General features: G+C 44.4%; 2 protein-coding genes across 2 annotated transcripts; both read left to right on the top strand.

The window, feature by feature from the left end:
* The first annotated feature begins 6,189 nt into the window (after positions 1–6,189).
* On the top strand, positions 6,190–13,781 carry agtr2 (angiotensin II receptor, type 2). Its single transcript, XM_076991073.1, has 2 exons — positions 6,190–6,739; positions 10,850–13,781. Exons 1-2 carry the CDS (start codon positions 6,613–6,615, stop codon positions 12,034–12,036), a joined length of 1,314 nt encoding a protein of 437 aa, XP_076847188.1. The 5' UTR covers positions 6,190–6,612; the 3' UTR covers positions 12,037–13,781.
* Positions 13,782–14,827: 1,046 nt separating this feature from the next.
* Positions 14,828–27,052, top strand: LOC143492657 (SH2 domain-containing protein 1A-like). Its single transcript, XM_076991061.1, has 3 exons — positions 14,828–15,413; positions 20,355–20,418; positions 26,783–27,052. The coding sequence occupies exons 1-3, from the start codon at positions 15,277–15,279 to the stop codon at positions 26,903–26,905; spliced, it is 324 nt and encodes a 107-aa protein (XP_076847176.1). The 5' UTR covers positions 14,828–15,276; the 3' UTR covers positions 26,906–27,052.
* Positions 27,053–27,764: the final 712 nt, after the last annotated feature.

The following is a 27,764-nucleotide window of genomic DNA, read 5'->3' as shown; positions in this document are numbered from 1 at the left end:
GTCTCAGGCACAGCCCTTTCATGGTTTCAGTCTTACTTAACAAATCGCTATCAGTTTGTAGAGCTCATAATATTTTCATCCAAACGTACAATGGTTTAAATATGGGGTCCCGCAAAGCTCCATCTTAGGACCACTATTATTTACATTATATATGCTACCATTGGGCACAGTTATAAACAAACATGTTGTCAATTTTCACTGCTATGCGGATGACACTCAACTTTACATATCAGCCAAACCCGATGACAAACTCGGTTTAGGAAAAATTGAGGCCTGTGTAAGAGATATTAAATGCTGGATGTCTCTAAACTTCCTACAATTAAATGAGGACAAAACAGAAGTTCTCCTTGTGGGCCCTAAGGCCGCAAGACAGAAAATTCCAAATTTAATGCTTAATCTTGCAGACTATCCCATTACACCTGGCACAGTAGCCAAAAACCTAGGCATCATACTCGACTCCGACCTATCATTTGATAAATATATAGATAATACTACTAGGATAGCTTTTCTACATCTCCGCAACATTGCCAAATTAAGAAATGCATTATCACAGGATGATGCAGAAAAATTGGTGCACGCCTTTGTTAGCTCTAGGACTACACTACTGCAATTCACTACTGTCAGGATGTTCAAATAGGAATCTAAATAAACTTCAAGTAGTTCAAAATGCCGCAGCTAGAGTTCTGACCAGAACTAGAAAATTTCAGCATATTAGACCAGTCCTATCAGCCCTGCATTGGCTCCCAGTTAAATTTCGTATTGATTTTAAAATTCTATTATTAGCATATAAAGTACTACACGGGCTTGCTCCTGAATACCTCCCAGGAACTTATTTCCTACTATCAACCCCCACGTCAACTAAGATCACAGGTGCTGGTCTGTTATTAGTTCCACAAATTAACAAGGTAACAGCAGGGGGAAGAGCCTTTTCTTATAAGGCCCCCCAGCTTTGGAATAATCTTCCTAAATGTGTCCCGGGACTCTGACACAGTCACAATCTTTAAATCTAGGTTGAAAACCCACTTATTTAGTCTAGCGTTTGATAATTAATATCCCCCTTAGATAAAGGTACAGATCCAGGGGTTCATAGACGAAGGGTTTTATGGTAGACTGGGGTGCTGGTGCTGTCATCCTGTCACTGCTCGTGGTCACTCAAGTTTGTTGACAGTGCAGTGGACGGATGCCATTGTCTCAGAATGCCCCCAAGCCTATGTTACCTTCTGGTTCTGCCTTTTTTTTTAGCTAGGCTGTAATAATTTAACTTAATGCCGGAGTTGCTGCCACACTCCAGAAATGTTTATAATTTTACCTGTCTTGTATATGTCCTCATACAGAGCTAATTTTCCCTGTTTCATTTCTCCACATGGCTGCCCGCCTGCTTGAGGAATAATGAGATGAGGAGAGACAAGCGATCCATCCTGGGCCGGCCACCTCCTGCCTAACCGGATGCCTACACCATGATGGGCATTATTACATCTTTTTCGGTCTAAATGGACATTATTGCATCTTTTACATTCTGTCTACATTCTGTCTATATTGTTGTTGTTGTCATGGTGACCGGTGTCGGCCAGAGGAGGATGGGCTCCCCCCCTGAGTCTTGGTTCCTCTCAAGGTTTCTTCCTCATGCAAAAAACTAGGGAGTTTTTCCTTGCCACTGTCGCCTTTGGCTTGCTCACTGGGGGCTAGGACTCGGCACTTGTAAAGCTGCTTTGTGACAACAACTGTTGTAAAAAGCGCTATATAAATAAAATTTGATTGATTGATTGATTGAGTGTTCAGCAAGTCTAAACATGAACATGTTAAAGTGTTCAGCAAGTCCAAACATGAACATGTTATAGTGTTCAGCAATAAACTGCTTTCAGTTTTTCATAACACGTTGTCACAAAATGACACCTGTGACACACACAAAGACAAAGATATATTCAAATACTGTGTGTCTCTGTGTAAGTAAGAAATTATAAAGATATTTGTATACATATTCAGTGGTAATGTTCCCAAAACCTTTCAAATCACCAGACCCAGTCAAGTTATCACCAACCAACAACTAAATTACATCACCTACTGGACTGAAACTACACAACACAAACTCCTATTTGACCCTAAATCGAGAATACACATTGGCGACCTACCTGACGACCAACCAAAGACAAGAAACTGAGGAAGATATTGAAAATGTACAGAGTCAGTGAGCACAGTCTGGCTATTGAAACATGCCGGCACAGACAGAGCTGGTTACACAGAGAGACCAGACTGTGTTCCCACTGTGATCTCTCAGTGGTGGAGACAGAGCTGGTTACACAGAGAGACCAGACTGTGAGCCCTCTGTGATCTCTCAGTAGTGTAGACAGAGCTGGTTACACAGAGAGACCAGACTGTGTTCTCACTGTGATCTCTCAGTGGTGGAGACAGAGCTGGTTACACAGAGAGACTAGACTGTGTTCTCACTGTGATCTCTCAGTGGTGGAGACAGAGCTGGTTACACAGAGAGACCAGACTGTGTTCCCACTGTGATCTCTCAGTGGTGGAGACAGAGCTGGTTACACAGAGAGACTAGACTGTGTTCCCACTGTGATCTCTCAGTGGTGGAGACAGAGCTGGTTACACAGAGAGACCAGACTGTGTTCCCACTGTGATCTCTCATTGGTGCAGACAGAGCTGGTTACACAGAGAGACAAGACTGTGTTCTCACTGTGATCTCTCAGTAGTGGAGACAGAGCTGCACTTTCTTACTGAATGTCCTAAATATAAATGAATTCTATATGAAGCTAATGAGGGTCTCCCCTGAGTTTCAGCGCTGCAGTGACACTGAGAAACTGCTGTACATATTAGGAGAGAAGAGTGAAGAGTGTGTGTGTGTGTGTGTGTGTGTGTGTGTGTGTGTGTGTGTGTGTGTGTGTGTGTGTGTGTGTGTGAGAGAGAGAGAGAGAGGGAAGAAGACAGAGAACAACAAACATACTGTAACAAACTACTCAACTAAAATCTTTATGTAGCCATTCCAAAACTTTTTAACCAAGTTTTACAAAGTGGAGTTTTCCCTGTATTGTGGAACAAAGGGTCTCATTACCCCAATATATAAAAATGGGGATATATTTGACCCCAGTACCTACAGAGGTATCTGTGTAAATTGCAATTTAGGGAACATATTGTGCAGTATCCTGAATAATTTAATTGAACACAATAACATATCTAAAAGACAAACTAAATTCCTACCTAATCACAGAACAGATCACATTCATACCTTACACTATTTCAAAAACACATCTACCAACAAAGACGAGGGAAAATACACTCACCCGCCACTTTATTAGGTACACCTTGCTAGTACCGGGTTGGACCCCCTTTTGTCTTCAGAACTGCATTAATCCTTCATGGAAGATTCAACAAGGTACTGCAAACATTCCTCAGAGAGTCTGGTCCATATTGACATGATAACATCACACAGTTGCTGCAGATTTGTCAGCTGCACATCCATGATGTGAATCTCCCGTTCCACCACATCCCAAAGGTGCTCTATTGGACTGAGATCTGGTGACTGTGGAGGCCATTCGAGTACAGTGAACTCATTGTTGTGTTCAAGAAACCAGTCTGAGAGTATTCGCGCTTTATGTCATGGTGCGTTATCCTGCTGGAAGTAGCAGTTATGACGACTTGTTATTTGAGTTATTTGAGTTACTGTTGCTGTTCTATCAGCTCAAACCAGTCTGGCCATTCTCCTCTGATCTCTGATATCAACAAGGAATTTGCGCCCACACAACTGCCACTCACTGGATATTTTCTCTTTTTCGGACCATTCTCTGTAAACCCTAGATATGGTTGTGCGTGAAAATCCCAGTAGATCAGCAGTTTCTGAAATACTCAGACCAGCCCGTCTGGCACCAACAACCATGACACGTTCAAAGTCACTTAAATCACCTTTCTTCCCCATTCTGATGCTCGGTTTGAACAGCAGATTGTCTTGGCCATGTCTGCATGCCTAAATGCATTGAGTTGCTGTCATGTGATTGGCTGATTCAACATTAGCGTTAATGAGCAGTTAGACAGGTGTACCTAATAAAGTGGCTGAGTGTATTTACCTGTTTTATAGACATGAAGTGTCTGGTTCAGTCTGAACTATTACAACAAATGTACAGTTAAAACTAAAAACAAAAGAACAGATTGATTGAGACAGGGAGGTGGCGTGCAACAAGACACACCCTAACCCTAACTTAACCTTAACCCTAACCCTAACTTAACCCTAACCCTAACTTAACCTTAACCCTAACTTAACCATAACTTAACCTTAACCCTAACTTAACCCTAACCCTAACTTAACCTTAACCCTAACTTAACCCTAACCCTAACTTAACCTTAACCCTAAACCTATCCCTAACTTAACCCTCTGCAGTTAGAACAGCTTCAACTCTTCTGGGAAGGTTATCCACAAGGTTTAGGAGTGTGTTTATGGGGATTTTTGACCATTAGTCCAGAAGTGCATTTGTGAGGTCACATACACATGTTGGATGAGAAGGCCTGGCTCTCAGTCTCCACTCTAATTCATCCCAGAGGTGTTCTATCAGGTTGAGGTCAGGACTCTGTGCAGGCCAGTCAAGTTCCATGTCTTTATGGACCTTGTTTTGTGTACTGGTGCACAGTCATGTTGGAAGAGGAAGGGGCCAGCTCCAAACTGTTCCCACAAAGTTGGGAGCATGGAATTGTCAGTTTACGTGTCCTACCACTTCATGACTGAGTTGCTGTTGTTCACAAACACCTCCATGTTCTTATAGTACAGCTGACAGTTGACTGTGGAATATTTATGAGTGAGTAAATTCACGACTGCATTTGTTGCACAGGTGGCATCTTATCACAGTTCCACGCTGGAATTCACTGAGAGCTCCTGAGAGCGACCCATTCTTTAACAAATGTTTGTAAATACAGTCTGCATGCCTAGGTGCTTAATTTTATACACCTGTGGCCATGGAAGTAATTGGAACACCTGATTCTGATAATTTGGTGAGCAAATACTTTTGGCTATATTATATATATATATATATATATATATACACACACACACACACACACACACACACACACACATATATATATATATATATATGTGTCTATATGTATGTATATACTGGTATATTTAATTAATAAATATATTAATTATAATAAAAAAAAATAATTTCTTGTCCTCGTTTTTAATTGTTCTTATTCTTATTGTTTACTTCTTTTTCATTCTAATGTTAATATTTTTGTATGTTGCTTTGGCAATAGTTCAAAATAATTAATTCCAATATAGCTCTGACTCTGACACAGTCACAATCTTTAAATCTAGGTTGAAAACCCACTTATTTAGTTTAGCGTTTGATAATTAATATCCCCCCTTAGATAAAAGTACAGATCCAGGGGTTCATAGACGAAGGGTTTTATGGTAGACTGGGGTGCTGGTGCTGTCATCCTGTCACTGATCGTGGTCACTCAAGTTTGTTGACAGTGCAGTGGACGGATGCCATTGTCTCAGAATGCCCTCAAGCCTATGTTACCTTCTGGTTCTGCCTTTTAGCCAGGCTGTAATAGTTTACCTTAATGCCGGAGTTGCTGCCACACTCCAGAAATGTTTATAATTTCATCTGTCCTGTATATGTCCTCATACAGAGCTAATTTTCCCTGTTTCATTTCTCCACATGGCTGCCCGCCTGCTCGAGGAAAAATGAGATGAGGAGAGACAAGCGATCCATCCTGGCCGGCCACCTCCTGCCTAACCGGATGCATACACCATGATGGACATTATTACATCTTTTCCTTTTCTTTATTTCTTTCTGTCTAAATTGTTGTTGTTGTCATGGTGACCGGTGTCGGCCAGAGGAGGATGGGTTCCCCCCCTGAGTCTTGGTTCCTCTCAAGGTTTCTTCCTCATGCAAAAAACTAGGGAGTTTTTCCTTGCCACTGTCGCCTTTGGCTTGCTCACTGGGGGCTAGGACTCGGCACTTGTAAAGCTGCTTTGTGACAACAACTGTTGTAAAAAGCGCTATATAAATAAAATTTGATTGATTGATTGATTGAAAGCAGTTCAAATTTGAATATGAGTTTGAAAGAGGGAGAGAGAGAGGAAGAGAGAGAGGAGAGAGGAAGAGGGAGAGAGAGAGGAAGAGAGAGAGGAGAGAGGAAGAGGGAGAGTATATTGGGAGTGTGAGTGTGTTTCAGGCAGTATATTTCCCCTGCTGCCTCTCTTGCCCCCATCTCTCTCTCTTCCCTCTTTCTTTCCTCTTCCTCTTTTTCTCCCTCTATCTTCAATCTCCCTCTCTTCATGAAGGATCATATTAGAGAAAGTATTCTATCTGTTACCCCAGCTGTTCACACACACTCTCTCACTTTACACACACCCTCTCACTTCACACACACCCTCTCACTTCACACACACCCTCTGAAACACACACACCCTCTCACTTCACACACACCCTCTCACTTCACACACACCCTCTGAAACACACACATCAGTAGAAAGAACCCCAGCGATCACAAGAAGAACCTTGTTCCATCTGTACACAGCAGCAGAGTGGATTTGTTATTTCCAAACATGATGGATGTTTATTTGAAAGTCTTGCTTTGGGAAAAGATTTTTTTTGGAAACTAATGTGGTCTGGACAGGACCTGAACCTCCCAGCGTCTCCCAGCGTCTCACGGCGTCTCACGGCGTCTCACAGCGTCTCCCAGCGTCTCACGGCGTCTCACAGCGTTCCAGTGTTGTGGATCATGAACGGTAGAGTGGAACTCCTGCATGCTTTAGCAACACTCTTCTCTCGAACTTGATTCTTCTGAGATAAATACAGACAAAACAAAATCCACATTTCTGCACCATGACCATTGCCGACACATAGATGACAACAACCTAAAATCATTCTCTTCAGGGACCATTTACATCAAACATCAAACATCACATCCTAAGATCAGGGTGTGCACAACAAGAAAAGCTTGTAGATTTGCACGTCTGTAGAATTTAACTGATTAATTATTCATTAATTATTCAAATTTAACTGAATATAAATCTAAAATCTGAATCTGATTACTAACTGAATTAAAATGTCCAGCCTGGAGAACAAACACGTGATTTTCAGAGATTGTGTGCAATTTTAATCACCTATCAGTTATATTATATACACAGGTCTATTTTTCCAGAATGAATAGGTTTGGTTGGATATAGTCATTCTTGCCTTACAGTGCGACAGATGGCACATGTGATTTATTCCTGCCCTAGTGTAGTCTCATCTACTGTAGCCTGTCTACTCTAGTACACATTCCTGCCCTAGTGTAGTCTCATCTACTGTAGCCTGTCTACTCTAGTACACATTCCTCCATCTCCTACGTACATTCCACAGATCCAGAAACAATATGGTTCAGAGATCCAGATTTCATGGTCTGTTCCTTTCTGAATGGGCACGTTAGTTTGCCACTGATGCCTGACCTGGCCGGTCTGAATAGGAAACTCCTACAGCAATGCTCCCCAGAGCACTGCTACTCAAGAGTGTCACTACTACAAAGTGTCACTCCTCCAGAGTCTCACTACTACAGAGTCTCACTACTACAGAGTCTCACTTCTCTAGTGTCACTACTCCAGAGTACTACTACTGCTACTCCACCCTCAATACCACCCTCAATCCCTCAACACCACCCTCAACACCACCAACAATACCACCCTCAACACCACCCTCAACACCACCAACAATACCACCCTCAACACTACCAACAATACCACCCTCAACACCACCCTCAACACCACCAACAATACCACCCTCAACACCACCAACAATACCACCCTCAACACCACCCTCAACACCACCCTCAATACCACCCTCAACACCACCCTCAACACCACCCTCAACACCACCCTCAATACCACCCTCAACACCACCCTCAATACCACCCTCAACACCACCAACAATACCACCCTCAACACCACCCTCAATACCACCCTCAACACCACCAACAATACCACCCTCAACACCACCCTCAACACCACCAACAATACCACCCTCAACACCACCAACAACACCACCCTCAACACCACCCTCAACACCACCCTCAATACCACCCTCAACACCACCCTCAACACCACCAACAATACCACCCTCAACACCACCCTCAATACCACCCTCAACACCACCCTCAATACCACCAACAATACCACCCTCAACACCACCCTCAATCCCTCAATACCACCCTCAACACCACCCACAACACCACCCTCCATACCACCCACAACACCACCCTCAACACCACCCACAACACCCCCGACACCACCCTCGACACCACCCTCAACACCACCCACAACAACACCCCCAACACCACCCACACCACCCCCGACACCACCCTCGACACCACCCACGACACCACCCACGACACCATCCACAACACCACCCTCAACACCACCCACAACACCACCCTCGACACCACCCTCGACACCACCCACAACACCACCCACGGCACCATCCACAACACCACCCACAACACCACCCACAACACCACCCTCAACACCACCCTCAGCACCACCCACAACACCACCCTCAACACCACCCACAACACCACCCTCAGCACCACCCTCCACACCACCCTCCACACCACCCTCCACACCACCCACGACACCACCCTCAACACCACCCTCAGCACCACCCATAACACCACCCACAACACCACCCTCCACACCACCCTCGACACCACCCACGACACCACCCTCGACACCACCCTCGACACCACCCACGACACCACCCACAACACCACCCACTCTTTTCCAGAGATGTATGTATACACTGTTCTGCTGCTGCAGTCCATAATGCTGCTCTAGAAGCATGGCCATGTTGCCATAGTTGCATCTGTGCCGTAGCCCACGGTTACTCGATCAACCCACCCTTGAGTCGTTCCTCAGTCTTGCTGTCGTGGAAACAGCCTGATCCCCCCTAAGAAATTCATGAAGTTTGTTCTTGTCATCACAAACTGAGTAAACCTCCCATTTTAGCAGCGGCCTCTTGTGCCCCGGGGCAGAATCACGGGGGGGTTCACGACTGTGGGGGTTCATTCTCATGTACTATTTGGAGAGCTCATGTAAAAAAGTCCCAGAAGTCTTTTAACAGCCAATCAGATTCCTCAGAGTGCCCTCCACCTAACCTAACAGAATCCAGCTGCTGGATAGTCTACTGAGGGCCATTAAACACATCTGTATCCCCCCCCCCCCCCCCCCCCCCCCCACACACACACACACACACACACACACACACATACATACACACATATGCACACACACATACATACACACACACACACATGCTCACACGCACTCACACACATACATACACACACATACACACACACACATACGTACACACACATACGTACACACACATACATACACACACATGCTCACACGCACTCACACACACACACAGGTCTATTTCTATACGTATGTATTTATATGTAGGTAGATATGTATGAATATGTATGTTTATATAATTTCCTAACTCTAGGTCTAAACTAAAACTCAGTAAACATGTTTGCCCTTTCACTTAAAAAAGAAAATGTATGGAAACAAACAAATTGACAAATAAACAAACAAACTCCCCAAACCAAGTCCCCAAAAGCTGACGTCACAAGGACCAAGCTACCCTGATTCCTTTCCTCAGTGGTCAGAACATTTTTGTTCTAAAAATATACACAGCCCCACCCCCCCCTCCTCCCCCCCCCCACCCCCTCGTCCCCCCTCCTCCCCTGAGCTGGTGTCTGGGTGTCTCTGTGCTGATCTCTGGCGCTGGGACAGTGTGTCTCCGTGGGGGGAGTTGTGTAATTGTCCTCTGTGCTCCACAGATGCGTGGGCGTTTCCACACACACACTCTCCACGACCGTACACAGCTGAAGACTTTTCACACGCAACTCATGCGAGGTTCTCGGGCAGTCCTGACCTCACAGTCCTGATCTCATAGTCCTGACCTCACTGTCCTGTTCTCGCAGTCCTCACTGTCCTGACCTCACAGTCCTGACCTCACTATCCTGATCTCGCAGTCCTCACAGTCCTGATCTCATAGTCCTGACCTCACTGTCCTAAGCTCGCAGTCCTGACCTCACAGTCCTGATCTCGCAGTCCTGATCTCGCAGTCCTGATCTCATAGTCCTGACCTCACTGTCCTAATCTCGCAGTCCTGATCTCACAGTCCTGATCTCATAGTCCTGACCTCACTGTCCTGATCTCACAGTCCTGACCTCACTGTCCTGATCTCACAGTCCTGATCTCACAGGCCTGACCTCACAGGCCTGACCTCACAGTCCTAATCTCATAGTCCTGACCTCACAGTCCTGATCTCGCAGTCCTGATCTCACAGTCCTGATCTCACAGTCCTGATCTCACAGGCCTGATCTCACAGTCCTAATCTCATAGTCCTGACCTCACAGTCCTCACTGTCCTGATCTCGCAGTCCTCACAGTCCTGATCTCGCAGACCTGATCTCGCAGACCTGATCTTGCAGTCCTGACCTCACTGTCCTGATCTCACAGTCCTGACCTCACTGTCCTGATCTCACAGTCCTGACCTCACAGTCCTGACCTCACAGTCCTGACCTCACTGTCCTCACAGTCCTGACCACACAGTCCTGACCTCACTGTCCTGACCTCACAGTCCACGTTTCGTTTTCCTGATCTGACCATCCTGCCCCTCCTGTTGTTCCAAAACTTTCTTCTATTTCTTTTGAGCTATTAATGGCTGCTTGGAGTGTTTTGGGGTAAATATCACATTAAGGCAAATGAAACATCATTATAATGTATCAACCCTCATGATTACAAACCTATAAAAACATTCACTGCAAACTATTCATGTTTGTTGTTCTTTCAGAGTCCATATATCTCCACCCACTTCCTGCATGCCTGCCTCCTACTTTAAACATCGCCATGGAAACGGACCCATCCTTCAACTTCACCGTGCTCAACGAATCGTCTCTCCAGAGCCCCTCCTCCAACGAGTCATGTGACTACCTCTCTCCCTCCGTCTCCCAGTACCAGCGGACCCTGGTGCCGGCGTTCTACGCCATCATATTCCTGCTGGGTTTCCTAGGCAACGCCCTGGTGGTGGGCGTGTTGTGCTGCGGTGGGTCACGCCGCACGGCCTCGGGGACGTACCTGCTGAACCTGGCCGCGTCCGACCTGCTCTTCCTGGGCAGCCTGCCCTTCTGGGCCACCTACTACTCCATGGAGTACCGCTGGGTGTTCGGACGCTTCATGTGTAAGATGTGCGGCGCTCTGCTGTCCTTCAACGTCTACGCAAGCATCTTCTTCATCACCTGCATGAGCGCCGACCGCTACCGCGCCATCGTGCACCCGCTGAGCTCCCCGTACCGGGCCCGGCGCGTGGGCCACGCCCGTCGCCTGTGCGCCGCCGTCTGGGCCGTGGCCGCCCTGTCCACGCTTCCCACGCTGGCCTTCCGCGACACGGTCCCGCTGCAGGGCCTCAACGTGACGGCGTGCGTCATGGCGTACCCGGGCCCCGCGTGGCACCCTGCTCTCACTCTCACCAAGAACACGCTGGCCTTCCTCGTGCCCTTCGTCGTCATCGCCACCTGCTACGGACGCATCGCCGGGCGACTGATGGCCACGCCCCACCTGCCGCTGCGGGGCTCCGCCCGCCCGGACCGCGTGCTGCGCATGGTGGTGGCCGTGGTGACGGCCTTCTTCATGTGCTGGTGTCCGTTCCACGTGCTGGCGTTCCTGGGCGCCCTGCGTGACCTGGGCGTGGAGTGGAGCTGTGGCGTGGGCCGGGCCGTGGGGACGCTGCTACCCGCCTCCCTCTGTCTGGGCTTCTCCAACTCCGCCATCAACCCGTTCCTCTACTGCTTCGTGGGCAACCGTTTCCGGGAGCAGCTGAGTGGTCTGTACAGGGAGAAGATGCCCCGGATGAGTCTGAAGACGGAGTCCATCAGCACACGCCTCACATCCTTCTCACGCAAACTCAGCACTGAGCTCAAAGACTCCGCAGCCGCCGAGAGCCTCCCGCACCACAGCACAGAAGAGCAACTGCAGCAGTGATGTTTCCAACATGCAGGACAAGAACTAGCAGACATCTACATTAGATCTTTAGATGCATTCAATTGGTTACAGAGTCCAGAGAGCTGATTATGTGTGACTTTCTCAGATGGGCCTGTAGAACATTAGGAGGAAACATCTAGTGCACAACAAATCAGGATTTACAAAGAAATTAGAAAAAAATGTTTTATTCATTTTCTATACATGTTGTTATTCCACTCTGGTTGACTTCATTACAAAAGCTGAATATTATATACACATGAATATATGCACATCACAAGAGAACAAGTGTGAACAGTAACACAGGTGCGGTAGTAACACACACAGGTGCGGTAGTAACACACACAGGTGTGGTAGTAACAGACACAGGTGTGGTAGTAACACACAGGTGTGGTAGTAGAACACACAGGTGTGGTAGTAGCACACACAGGTGTGGTAGTAACAGACACAGATGTGGTAGTAGCAGACAGGTGTGGTAGTAGCGCAGACAGGTGTGGTAGTAGCAGACACAGGTGTGTTAGTAGCACACACATGTGTGGTAGTAACAGACACAGGTGTGGTAGTAGCAGACACAGGTGTGGTAGTAACAGACACAGGTGTGGTAGTAGCAGACACAGGTGTGGTAGTAACAGACACAGGTGTGGTAGTAGCGCAGACAGGTGTGGTAGTAGCAGACACAGGTGTGTTAGTAGCACACACATGTGTGGTAGTAACAGACACAGGTGTGGTAGTAGCAGACACAGGTGTGGTAGTAGCAGACACAGGTGTGGTAGTAACAGACACGTGTGGTAGTAGCACACACAGGTGTGGTAGTAACAGACACAGGTGTGGTAGTAACAGACACACATGTGGTAGTAGCAGACACAGTTGTGGTAGTAGCAGACACAGGTGTGGTAGTAACACACACAGGTGTGGTAGTAACAGACACGTGTGGTAGTAGCACACACAGGTGTGGTAGTAACAGACACAGGTTTGGTAGTAGCAGACACAGGTTTGGTAGTAGCAGACACAGGTTTGGTAGTAGCAGACAGGTGTGGTAGTAGCACACACAGGTGTGGTAGTAACAGACACAGGTGTGGTAGTAGCACACATAGATGTGGTAGTAGCACACACGTGTGGTAGTAACAGACACAGGTGTGGTAGTAGCAGACACAGGTGTGGTAATAGCAGACACAGGTGTGGTAGTAACAGACACAGGTGTGGTAATAGCAGACACAGGTGTGGTAATAGCAGACACAGGTGTGGTAGTAACAAACACAGGTGTGGTAGTAACAGACACAGGTGTGGTAGTAACAAACACAGGAGTCTTTACACCGGGGTTTCACAGCCAACCTACTGCCCAATCACTGTTACAAACCTGCGCACACGCACACACACGCACACGCACACACACACAAACGAAATTATGAAGATAAATGTCTGATTTTTAAGACTTGTGTTGTTGTTCTGAAGGGAGTTTTAGTGCATTTCCTTTTGTTGTAACAGTTTGATACTGATTATTCATTTAAAGCACAATCACTTATATCAGAATCAAGTGGCACGTCATTGTCTTCGGAAAGTATAGTATATAAATGTATATAGTATATAGCTTATGTGTATAATATATGAATGTAAACAGAACTGCCTCGCAGATCGACATAATCAAATAACTGTCAAAAAATTCACCATTTATGAAATGTGACAATGTGAAATGAATGGGAAAACACTGCTCCCTAGTGGACAAATTAATATAGCAGTCCATCACCTCAGTGTTGATCAGTGTGGTTACTTCTATGTGGCAGTCAGAGCTTTGCGTGCCTCATGTCAAACACCCAGACCACTGATTAACACTGGCCAAGACGCCAGTGTGCAAACAACTTCTGTCATTTCTTCTAAAGTATGATTCATTCATTCACATTATGATATATAATATATGACACGGAAGGCACTCCATCTGTGATGTAACAGTGAGATGTAATCATTTATATATGTGTGTGTGTGTGTGTGTGTGTGTACCTTTACGTTTCGTAGTTTGTTTAGACCCTGGCTTAGACTGCTCCATCTTTACGGCAATGCTGACTTATATTTTCACGTTTCAGTAGTGTGAACCGTGTGGTGGAGGGATACATGATGAGTTAGACCCTCAGCAGTGTCAGTGTGCAACTGGCGTCTCTCTCTTGACTTGTCACTCGTGGGATACAAACAGGGAAATATAATTAATGTGGCATTAGTATGTACAAGGCTTTTCCAGTTCCTGACTACTTGTATTAATAAGTGACACAGCTGCTGTATGTTTTCGTGGTCCGGCCCGGATTTTCTGGGACAAGTTTTTTTCTGATCTCCGCTGCATACCGCCATCAGCCCACATCAGCTGGCCCAGTCCGTGGCCCGGTCCAACTTGTTCATGTGTTTACAGGCTCAGTCCGTGGCCGTGCTGAGCAGGTGTGCCTAACTGGAGCGGGGGAGAGGTGATAGGCACATTTAAACCACCGGCGACCAGCGGCCCACTAACCCATTGGCCCACCTGGGAAGTAATAGTAATGTATGCCAGTCTGCCACTGGTTGTGACACATTTGCCCAGTTCTAGAACTGCACTGATGTAGGGCAGTCATGGTCTGGTGGTTAGGGAACTGGTCTTGTGATCGGAGGGTCGTGGGTTCGATTCCCAGACCTGAGGCCATGCCTGAGGTGCCCTTGAGCAAGGCCCTTAACCCTCAACTGCTCACTTGTATAAAAAAATAATTTAAAAAAAGAGATAAAAATGTAAGTCGCTCTGGATAAGGGCGTCTGCCAAATGTAAATGTAAATGTAGAATGTTCACATCTCACATGGTAAACACACAGTGACAATGTTAAAGTCGAGATGACAGTTCCACACTCTGGTCACTTCTTGAATGATATGCGCTGTTTGCTTTCATATGGTCCACTTCAGACCTTCAAGACAGGGAGATGTAGCCTGCTTCTGACATTATGAGGCACCTGTCAGTATGGACGACACAGTCACAGGTCTGTGTAACTGCACGCGATGATTCAGGACTAACTGAACCAGAGGACACACCTTCAACATACTCAGACAGCAGTTTCCTATGAGCTTGTGTGAATCATTTCCTGTGTGTGTGAGGAACACATTTCTGTGTGTGAGAGTGTAAACATCATTGGGAGTGTTCTCAGTTTCTATATGAGTTATGTGTGTGCGTGTTTGTGTGTATGTGTGAACATCTACATGAACTGTTAAGAGTGCGCCTCACACTAGTGGTGTGTGAAGATGGAGAATCTAGCAGAGTACCACGGGGCAATCAGCAAGGGTGAAGCGGAGGAGATCCTAGCTTCAGCAAGGCAGGATGGCAGCTTCCTTATCCGCGACAGTGAGACCGTGCCAGGGACCTACTGTATCTGCGTCCTGTGAGTTCCAGCGCTGCAGATACCAGCATTGCTTCTGCTAACACTGTTGCCACACCTGCTGCTGGGAACCCCTTCTACACAGGGGGGGTCAGTGTTTTTACAGAGGGGTTAGTGTTTTTACAGAGGGGTTGGTGTTTTTACAGAGGGGTTGGTGTTTTTACAGAGGGGTTGGTGTTTTTACACAGAGGGGTTAGTGTTTTTACAGAGGGGTTGGTGTTTTTACAGAGGGGTTGGTGTTTTTACACAGAGGGGTTAGTGTTTTTACAGAGGGGTTGGTGTTGTTACAGAGGGGTTGGTGATTATTCACAGAGGGGTTGGTGTTTATTCACAGAGGGGTTGGTGTTTTTACACAGAGGGGTTGGTGTTTTTACACAGAGGGGTTGGTGTTTTTACAGAGGGGTTGGTGTTTTTACACAGAGGGGTTAGTGTTTTTACAGAGGGGTTGGTGATTATTCACAGAGGGGTTGGTGTTTATTCACAGAGGGGTTGGTGTTTATTCACAGAGGGGTTGGTGTTTTTACACAGAGGGGTTGGTGTTTTTACACAGAGGGGTTGGTGTTTTTACACAGAGGGGTTGGTGTTTTTACTGAGGGGTTGGTGTTTTTCCACAGAGGGGTTGGTGTTTTTCCACAGAGGGGTTGGTGATTATTCACAGAGGGGTTGGTGATTATTCACAGAGGGGTTGGTGTTTATTCACAGAGGGGTTGGTGTTTTTACACAGAGGGGTTGGTGTTTCTCCACAGAGGGGTTGGTGTTTATTCACAGAGGGGTTGGTGTTTATTCACAGAGGGGTTGGTGTTTATTCACAGAGGGGTTGGTGTTTTTACAGAGGGGTTGGTGTTTCTCCACAGAGGGGTTGGTGATTATTCACAGAGGGGTTGGTGTTTATTCACAGAGGGGTTGGTGTTTTTACACAGAGGGGTTGGTGTTTCTCCACAGAGGGGTTGGTGTTTCTCCACAGAGGGGTTGGTGTTTTTACAGAGAGTTTGGTGTTTTTACACAGAGGGGTTGGTGTTTCTCCACAGAGGGGTTGGTGTTTTTACAGAGAGTTTGGTGTTTTTACACAGAGGGGTTGGTGTTTTTACACAGAGGGGTTGGTGTTTTTACACAGAAGGGTTGGTGTTTTTACATAGAAGGGTTAGTGTTTTTACACAGAGTGGTTGGTGTTTTTACACAGAGGGGTTGGTGTTTCTCCACAGAGGGGTTGGTGTTTTTACAGAGAGTTTGGTGTTTTTACACAGAGGGGTTGGTGTTTTTACACAGAGGGGTTGGTGTTTTTACACAGAAGGGTTGGTGTTTTTACATAGAAGGGTTAGTGTTTTTACACAGAGTGGTTAGTGTTTTTACACAGAGTGGTTGGTGTTTTTACACAGAGGGGTTGGTGTTTTTATGCAGAGGCCCATTATAAACTACACAGCTATCAGCCAATTTCATGCACAGCCATGCAGACACTGGGGATGTAAATATGGCCCTTTTAGCATGTATGGCTTCCCAGGCAGTTGTAATAGGAATGGGAAACATTGCTGGCTGGGAGAACAGACACCAATCAATGTTTCGTGAAGACTTTCTGCACAGATGATTTCAGCTAAGTCACATTTTGTGTTGATGTTGGGTGTCACTGCTTCTGCTTCTCTAACACCTCCCAGCCTCCCTCTTCCCTTCCTGGAGAAGGCACTGCATTAGGGTGTGAAAGTAATGTGGTAGGGTTATAAGGTACTGCATTAGGGTGCGAAAGTAATGTGTAAGGATTGTAAGGTACTGCGTTAGGGTGTGAAATTAGTTAGCATTGGTGTTAGTATTAGTACTGGTGTTGGTTTAGTATTGGTGTTAGCGTTGTTAGTATTAGTATTAGTTTAGTATTGGTGTTAGTATTAGTATTGGTTACTAATTAGTATGCTGGACCCATATGATTGTAAAGCTGCTTTGTGACAACGTGTGTTGTGAAAAGCGCTATATAAATAAATTTGACTTTGACTTTAGTATTAGTATTGGTTTAGTATTGGTGTTAGCATTGATGTTAGCATTAGTATTGGTGTAGTATTGGTGTTAGCATTGATGTTAGCATTAGTATTGGTGTTGGTTTAGTATTGGTGTTAGCATTGATGTTAGTATTAGTATTAGTGTTGGTTTAGTATTGGTGTTAGTATTAGTATTGGTGTTAGCATTGGTTTAGTTTTGGTGTTAGTGTTGGTGTTAGCATTAGTATTGGTGTTAGCATTGATGTTAGCATTGATGTTAGTATTAGTATTAGTGTTGGTTTAGTATTGGTGTTAGTATTAGTATTGGTTTAGTTTTGGTGTTAGTGTTTGTGTTAGCATTGGTGTTGGTGTTATGTGCGCTTTCTTCATGTTTGGGAGTGTTTATGTTCTGTTCTGTTCTGTTTAATTTGGTGGGACTTGTGTTTGCCTCTTTCCTGTATTCAAGATTATTAATCACAAGAAACCCTCTGAGCCCACTCTACACACACACACACACACACACACACACACACACACACACACACACACACACACACACACACACACACACTCTACACACACACTCTACAGACACTCTACACACACACACACACACTCTACACACACACACACACACTCTACACACACTCTACACACACTCTACACACACACACACTCTACACACACACACACACACTACACACACACACACTCTACACACACACACACACACACTCTACACACACACACACACACACTCTACACACACACACACACACACACACTCTACACACACACACACACTCTACACACACTCCACACACACACACACACACTACACACACACACACACACACTCTACACACACACACACACACTCTACACACACACACACTCTACACACACACACACTCTACACACACACACACACTCTACAGACACTCTACGCACACTCCACACACACACACACACTCTACACACACACACTCTACACACACTCTACACATACTCTACACACACACACACACACACACTCTACAGACACTCTACACACACTCCACACACACACACACACACTCTACACACACACTCTACAGACACTCTACACATACTCTACACACACACACACACACTCTACAGACACTCTACACACACTCCACACACATGCTCTACACACACACAGGATGTACAGACAGGCATATTAGCATTCAGTCCCGTTAATATTCAGTGCTCTATACACTCCACACACACACACTCTACACACACTCTACACATGCTCTACACACACACGCTACACACACACCCCACACACATGCTCTACACACTCTCTACACACACTCTACACACACCCTACAGACACTCTATACACATGCTCTACCCACGCTCTACACACACACTCCACACACACACACTCTACACATGCTCTACACACACACCCCACACACACGCTCTACACACTCTCTACACACCCTCTACACACACCCCACAGACACTCTACACACATGCCCTACCCACGCTCTACACACACACTCCACAGACACGGTCTACAAACGCTCTACACACACTCCACACACATGCTTTACACACACTCTACACACCCCACACACACTCTACACAAAGCTCTACACACACGCTCTACACACTCACCACACACCCCCATACACTCCACACACACTGTACAGACATTCCACACACACCCTACACACACCCCACACAAACTCTACATACCCCACACACACTCTACATACCCCACACCAAGTGGACCAGTGCAAATCAATTACAAATACTTAATGAAATGTTGTATGTCCACTGGGAAAATATTCAGCAGTATGAGGTTTTCTTCCCCCACGCCATCCTGATTAGTTCCTGCTAGCGTATCACTGCCTGCTGCACGTTTGTTTCAGTCTGGAGAGCCAAAGATGTGATGAGCAGGGCTGAAGCCGGATGAAGGTGCAGTGCTGTCTAGACTAGAGCCTGTTATTAACGGGACTGAATACTGATATGCCTGTCTGTACATCCTGTTATTAACAAGACTGAATGCTGATATGCCTGTCTGTACATCCTGTTATTAACAAGACTGAATGCTGATATGTCAGCCTGTACATCCTGTTAATAACAAGACTGAATGCTGATATGTCTGTCTGTACATTCTGTTATTAACAAGACTGAATGCTGATATGTCTGTCTGTACATCCTGTTATTAACGAGACTGAATACTGATATGCCTGTCTGTACATCCTGTTATTAACGGGACTGAATACTGATATGTCTGCCTGTACATCCTATTATTAACGGGACTGAATACTGATATGTCTGCCTGTACATCCTATTATTAACGGGACTGAATACTGATATGTCTGTCTGTACATCCTGTTATTAACGTGACTGAATACTGATATGTCTGTCTGTACATCCTGATATTAACGAGACTGAATACTAATATGTCTGCCTGTACATCCTGTTATTAACCGGACTGAATACTGATATGTCTGCCTGTACATCCTGTTATTAACGGGACTGAATACTGATATGTTTGTCTGTAAATCCTGTTATTAACAAGACTGGATGCTGATATGTCTGTCTGTACATCCTGTTATTAACGGGACTGAATACTGATATGTCTGCCTGTACATCCTGTTATTAACAAGACTGGATGCTGATATGTCTGTCTGTACATCCTGTTATTAACGAGACTGAACACTGATATGCATGTCTGTACATCCTGTTATTAACAAGACTGAATGCTGATATGTCTGTCTGTACATCCTGTTATTAACGGGACTGAATACTGATATGTTTGTCTGTACATCCTGTTATTAACAAGACTGGATGCTGATATGTCTGTCTGTACATCCTGTCATTAACGGACTGAATGCTGATATATGTCTGTCTGTACATTCTGTCTGCCTGCACATCCTGTCATTACACTGCACATGCTCAGACTCACCCACACCGTTCACCCAGGATGGTCTTGTTTGTGCAGGTGTAAGCAGTGCGTGTACACCTACAGACTGCTCCAGGTAGACGGCCAGTTATGGAAAGCAGAGGTAAGACATCAGATGTGAGAATGCGGCGTTCTGCACGATCGCAGCACTGCAGCACAACGCAGCCTGTTAGTGAAAGAGCACACACAGTACATGGTCTGTATGGCAACGATGCAGAACTGCTGCCATGGGAACTGCTGCCATGGGACATGCTGCCATGGGGACTGCTGCCATGGGAACATGTTTAGCCTATACAATATACAGTATACAGTATATGGCTAAAGGTACGTGAACAACCCCTTGTCTCTCATTTTTACTGAGTTCAGGTTTTGGGGCCAGACCCATTGCTAAACGTTGTACAGAATAAAGAATGTACAATCTCCATAGGCAAGAACTGGCAGGGGGACGTGTTCAGGACGTTTAAATGTGCCCGTCAGAGGACACGTCTGTCCTACCTCGGGACCTTGGACTGCTTTATGTTGGATTATTCTTACAAACGATGTCCAACCAAGCTCATGCAGATAGGAAGGTTCACATGCTAAACATGTTAGTTAAAAAACACAGAATCATATTTGTTTTTACATTATTTTTATGACTGCTAACAACCATTTACCAATATTTAGGATACTTTTTCAAAACTCTAAACACAGCCACACATCTACCTCATATAAATAGCCAAATGGTACATTTTCTAAAACAAATTCACATTTCACAATGCAAATAATGTTTTCTCTATATACAATAACTCTGCTAAAACACATTGTCAGTGGTTTGTTTATTAATGTTAGTAAGTCCTGTGTCTGAGATATAGATTGTCAGTGGTTTGTTTATTGATGTTAGTAAGTCCTGTGTCTGAGATATAGATCTTTAGTGGTTTGTTTATTGATGTTAGTAAGTCCTGTGTCCGAGATACAGATCGTCAGTGGTTTGTTTATTGATGTCTTTGTTCTCTTGTCTTCCATGTTTCCCCAGTTCTATGTCTTGGTGTTTTCAGTCAGTGTATTTTGGTGTTCATGGTTAATTGTATTGTAATTGCTGGTATTTTTCTTATTAGGGTTCACACACATAGTGTGGGAACCCTATTGTAATTGCTCGAGTTTTTCTTCTTCTTCTTATTATTATTTTTCAGGCTGTAAAACGCATACTGCAGCCTAGACCGTAAGGCCCAGAAACACCAAACTTGGCAGACAGATGAGGGAAACCCAGACAATGACCCACATTGGCCTGATGGTGGCGCTATAGCGCAGCATTTTGCGTTTTGGTCCATATCTCCTACACCGTAGGTCCTAGAAACAAAATTCCACTTCTGATGGATTCCTTGGCTCAAACCAAACAAAAAAGCCTCAAGGACCCTTTAGCTCCGCCCACTTAGATTTCGAGTTAATTTGCATAATGTGCAAAATCACACACATCTTTGAGCGCGAACTAGTTCCTGGATTTTTCACAGACATGCACATATGTGGTATCAAAACGTTCAGAAGAGTCTGAACTTTAAAATGTATCCAACAAAAATGCTTCACTACCTTCACTATCTTCACTACCTAGTCAGTATAAGCCAATCAAATGAGGGGGCGTAAATTCAATAGTAAATTTTGCGCATATGGAGCTCTAACTTAAGAAAACTTGCATGTAATGAGATGGCACTTCACAGACAGCTTCCGTGTGAGGGTCTGGGGCAGCTCGCAGAGGTTGCCATACCTCACCTGCTAGGGGGCGCTATAACATGCAAAAATTTGCCCCATGCACTCAGATTGGCCGATCCACATCAAACTTGACAGACATCATCTATGGGCCTCTGGGAACCAGGTCCTAAAGCAGACATGCCATACTTCCAAAATGGCTGACGTAATCGGCCAATCAGTGATCGGCACGCGTTTGACAGGCTTACCATTGGTCGATCTGCACGAAACCTCTTGGGTGTGGACAAGTGCACGCCCCCTATGACATAATCCAGCCGGGTGTCGATTGACCACTGGAGGGCGCTATTGCAAAAAAAGCAAGTGTATCCCCTACATAATTCCACTTGGGAACATGCAATTGGACTCTTGATTCCTTGCAGTAGTGCGAACAACTTTCCCATTACATGTCCTATTAAAAAATGCACAGTTTATTTACAGTTAATAATAGTTTGAAATCATCACTTTTCATACTCCTCCTAGGATTTTCATACTATCATGTCAAGCAAAGTCTGTATAATACTCTACAGAGTGTGAAATCAAAAAACAATCCAAAGATTTTGGATTCAATATTCATATTCTTAAAGCTCTTTCATATTTTACCCAATTCTGACCAAAATGCACAAGCCCATTCAGAATCCCATCCTGAACAAATTTGTCAAGTTTCATCTAAATCGGTTATCGTATGGCTCTACAGTGCAGTATTATATACAATGCATAAAAATGCATGTAAAGTCCCTCTGTCACCTTCTCACACGCACGCAAGCTGAAACTCACACTCTCAGTCTCTCTCACACTCTCACCCACATTCCCCCTCCCATCTCTGTGCCCTAAGTAAACATTGCTCTGGCTACCTAGATCTCTCTGTGTCTATTAACCAGGCACACACACACATACAGGCGCAAGCAGGCCTTCCTATAGCATTCACAATGACACTTCCCTAGCCATACCCACCCATATCTCAGTGACTAACACATGCTCATACAAACTGATATTTGGCTTCTTTTTTGTCTCTCTCTCACACAAACACACAGACACACACACCTTTATACCTATATGTATGTATAGTTTCTATGTATACTTATGTATGTATGTATTAGTATATGTTGTCATAGTTTGAGTACATACACTACCACACACACACACACACACACACACACACACACTTCTACCTAAATGTATGTATAGTTTGTATGCATATCTGTACAGTCATAACAGTCATGTCAGTCCAGTCATGTCAGTCATTTCAGTCCAGTCATATCAGTCATGTCAGTCCAGTCATGTCAGACATAAGTCATGTCAGTCATATCAGTCATGTCATTACAGTCATGCCAGTCATGTCACTCATTCCAGTTATGTCAGTCATATCAGTCATATTACTTTTGTTCATCATGCCAGTGATGTCATTTCAGTCATATCAGTTATGTCAGTCATGCCAGTCATGTAATGCCAGGCTTTGCAGACTACATTCATACTTTGAATACACGGGCAGTCATGTTAGGCGTGCAAGGTATGCAAGGAGTGAATTAACAAAGCATAGTCTCTGGCACCCTCAATCTCTCTCTGTCTGTAATATACAGGCCCAATCATGTATAGACACATGCAGGCCTTCCTATATTGTTCACATAAATGCAGCCCTAGCCAGATGTGCTATTTCTGTGTCTCCCTTTCTGACACACGCAGATGTCATCACACACTATCTGTAGAGCACACACTGGCCAAACCCAAACAGCTTCTTTTCACTTTTAGGTCTAAAGGACCTTTTGGGCTTCCTTTTGCCTATTGAGGCCAAAATATGCCTATTTGTGTGTGAACCCGCCAATCGCCGCTTGCGGCTATATTGTTTGATTTGTGTTTGTTCCATATCTGTTCTGTGTGTAGCTCTGTTGGTTTTGTTAATAAATCTCTTGACCGTCCGCTCTTGAGTTCAGCCTCCAAAACTCACATTACAGGTTCAGCTTCATCGTTCTTTCAAACACTAGTGCAGATTCTCTATTCAAGAGGAACATTGAGGGCAGTCATGGCCTGGCGGTTAGGGAACTGGTCTTGTGACCGGAGGGTCGTGGGTTCGATTCCCAGACAGGCCATGACTGAGGTGCCCTTGAGCAAGGCACCTAACCCCAACTGCTCCCCGGGCGCCGGGCTAGGGCTGCCCACCACTCTGGGCACGTGTGATCCACAGCTCCCTAGTAATCACTAGTGTGTGTGTGTGTGTGTGTTCTGACTGCACAGATGGGTTAAAAGCGGAGGACAAATTTAGATTGGGGTGTAAAAATCACAATTGACAAAATATGGCACATTTCACACACATTTTTTACATAAGGTCAATCACTGCACAACCACTGTCAAAAACCATTCTTCATTCTTCCATCATGCGTTCAATTTATTCTTTCCATTGCTGACTCACTACATTTTACCATTTTGTTCTCTGCTCTGAACACCTCTGCTGCTCCAGTTGAATTATGGGATAGGACAGTGTGCTGTAATCACATACTTCAAAATGGCGCCCGATTCACTAAGCCATCCGGGTACTCTTACTGTTACCACTTACTGTATAATGTAACTGTGTGTTCTGACACAATACCCTGTATCTACTGTGTAGGAGGGACGTACGGCATTTCTGATGGAGCCTCTGTCTCTCTCTGTCAAAATAAAACATTAAATTGAGGTGAACGGCAGGAGATAAAAATAATGATGCATAGATACTATAGAAACAAAAGGAAAGTAATGTAGAGGAGTGCGCGTACAGTCTCTTCACAAGTCTACTCAAGTAAAAGTATGGTGATTTAAAATTACTCCTAAAAATATATTTTTTTCAAAAACGTACTCAAGTAAATGTAATGGAGTAAATGTAACTTGTTACTTCCCACCTCTGATTAGTGGATTTTATTTCAATGATCTGTAGGTGCAAAAAATGTTTATTGCAGTAATTCACCTGCTTTTTTGCAGACCTTGCATTGTATATGATATTTAAGGTTTTGAACCTTAGGTTTTCATTTGACATTTGACAATTGACAAGCTGTTTGCAAGCATTTGTAAATAAGACAAAAATGATCCAGAATTTTGTTATTGGATGTTTTTAGAATTTTGGACTACAGATTAGACAAAAGGATGTTAGCAGTCATAAAAAACTGTAAAATTAGATTCATGCAGTAAAACACAGAATTTAGCACAGAAATGACAATACATTGTGCTTCTCAGGGTTTCAAACTGGTTTGAACCAGATAATCTCTGTGGCCTCAGACTTGATTTGAATGTCTTACTGTTTGTTCCTGTCCAAAACCTCAATAGATCTTTGGTGTGTGACTGCACTTCAGCGATATAAATAGGTCTCTGTGTACTTAAAACATGCAGAAATGTCCACAAGCAGAAGAAGGAAGTTTTTTTGTGTATTAATCTGTGACGTTCTACGGTTTCAGATCCTATGAAAGTAAACAACCAGTTTCTGTATATGGTCATGTGACTGATCCATTCTGTATATGGTCATGTGACTGATCCATTCTGTATTTGGACGTGTTACTGATCCATTCTGTATTTGGACGTGTTACTGATCCATTCTGTATATGGTCATGTGACTGATCCATTCTGTATTTGGACGTGTTACTGATCCATTAAGTATATGATCATGTGACTGATCCATTCTGTATATGGTCATGTGACTGATCCATTTTGTATTTGGACGTGTTACTGATCCATTAAGTATATGGTCATGTTACTGATCCATTCTGTATATGGTCATGTGACTGATCCATTAAGTATATGGTCATGTTACTGATCCATTTTGTATATGGTCATGTGACTGATCCATTCTAGTCAATTTGCAGCTTATACAAAATGGAAACATGGTGCCCTGTTATTTTGTACATACTGTCATCACACCAAAGGAGGTGTGATTATCAGGGTAGATTTTTATCACGATGTAAATTGAAATCCATTCAGAACATTTGTGATCTTTTTTAGTTGGTGTTAGCTGGTGTTGTTTTAGTTGGTGCTAGCTGGTGTTATTTTAGTTGGTGTTAGCTGGTGTTATTTTAGTTGGTGCTAGCTGGTGTTATTTTAGTTGGTGTTAGCTGGTGTTATTTTAGTTGGTGCTAGCTGGTGTTATTTTAGTTGGTGCTAGCTGGTGTTATTTTAGTTGGTGCTAGCTGGTGTTATTTTAGTTGGTGCTAGCTGGTGTTATTTTAGTTGGTGCTAGCTGGTGTTATTTTAGTTGGTGTTAGCTGGTGTTATTTTAGTTGGTGCTAGCTGGTGTTATTTTAGTTGGTGTTAGCTGGTGTTATTTTAGTTGGTGCTAGCTGGTGTTATTTTAGTTGGTGTTAGCTGGTGTTATTTTAGTTGGTGCTAGCTGGTGTTATTTTAGTTGGTGTTAGCTGGTGTTATTTTAGTTGGTGCTAGCTGGTGTTATTTTAGTTGGTGTTAGCTGGTGTTATTTTAGTTGGTGCTAGCTGGTGTTATTTTAGTTGGTGCTAGCTGGTGTTATTTTAGTTGGTGCTAGCTGGTGTTGTTTTAGTTGGTGCTAGCTGGTGTTATTTTAGTTGGTGTTAGCTGGTGTTATTTTAGTTGGTGTTAGCTGGAAATAACTAGAAAGTTATTATATACAAGCGGTTGGTCTACATGTAGTTATGTGTGTAACAAAGTATGTGGTTGTAACACAGTGACCAAGGTTTGTGTGTGTGTGTGTGTGTGTGTGTGTGTGTGTGTGTGTGTGTGTGTGCGCACATACCAATACACGTGTTTTCCTTCCCCTGCAGACAGCTTACGGGGTGAAGGAGCGGTTCTTTCGTAACGTCAGAAACCTCATCAAGGCTTTCAGGAACCCGGACCAAGGCTTGGCCATTCCATTGCTTTACCCTGTGAACTCCGACCCTAGATAACCAAGTCCAGCAGCCCATAATACTCATCATATGAATCGACTCTTGTTCACTCAGAAAATGTTTATTGTATGCATATTTTACATATTTTATGGTTGTATAAAGATTCTTGTCTCATACAATAAAACATACAAGTGCTTCTACTTTGTACATTAAGGTGCTTTTGCTTTGATGTCTGGGCAAGGCTAATTGAAGTAGCATACCATGCCTTTAAATAACATTAATGTCATTTGAATTTGTATTTTTATTTGAAAAAAGGATAGCAAAAAAGTTAGGAAAACACGTGGTTTGTTGTGTAGAAATATTTTACAGCATATTTCTGAGATAGTTATGGGCTAGTGTTTTTTATGGTCTGGGTTAACTGTGATATTGGTATTGTATGGTGTGGACTAAATATGGTCTGAGTTACCTGTGCTAGTGGTGTTTTATGGTGTGGGTTACATGTGCTAGTGGTGTTTTATGGTGTGGGTTACATTAGGGTGACCATATTTTTGTTTGGGAAAACCAGGACACTGTGTGTAAGTTGTCGAGCCGGGGGGGGGGGGGGGGGGGGGGGGGGGGGATGTTGAGTTGAGTATGATGAGGCTCAACTGATGAGGCTCAGGGATTCCGTGTCATACAGCGCCGTGCTCAGGGTCCTAGTGCCTGTAGAATTAATGGCCCGATTAACGTAATTTAAAAACCAGGACATTTCCACAGGGTCACCCTAGGTTACATGTGCTAGTGGTGTTTTATGGTGTGTGTTACCTGTGCTAGTGGTGTTTTATGGTGTGTTACCTGTGCTAGTGGTGTTTTATGGTGTGTGTTACCTGTGCTAGTGGTGTTTTATGGTGTGGGTTACATGTGCTAGTGGTGTTTTATG

The sequence above is a fragment of the Brachyhypopomus gauderio genome, unplaced genomic scaffold (assembly GCF_052324685.1).
Source record: "Brachyhypopomus gauderio isolate BG-103 unplaced genomic scaffold, BGAUD_0.2 sc80, whole genome shotgun sequence".
Taxonomy (NCBI): Eukaryota; Metazoa; Chordata; class Actinopteri; order Gymnotiformes; family Hypopomidae; genus Brachyhypopomus; species Brachyhypopomus gauderio.
Note: the sequence above shows the minus strand (reverse complement) of the source record. Positions and strands in the feature narration are given on the sequence as shown.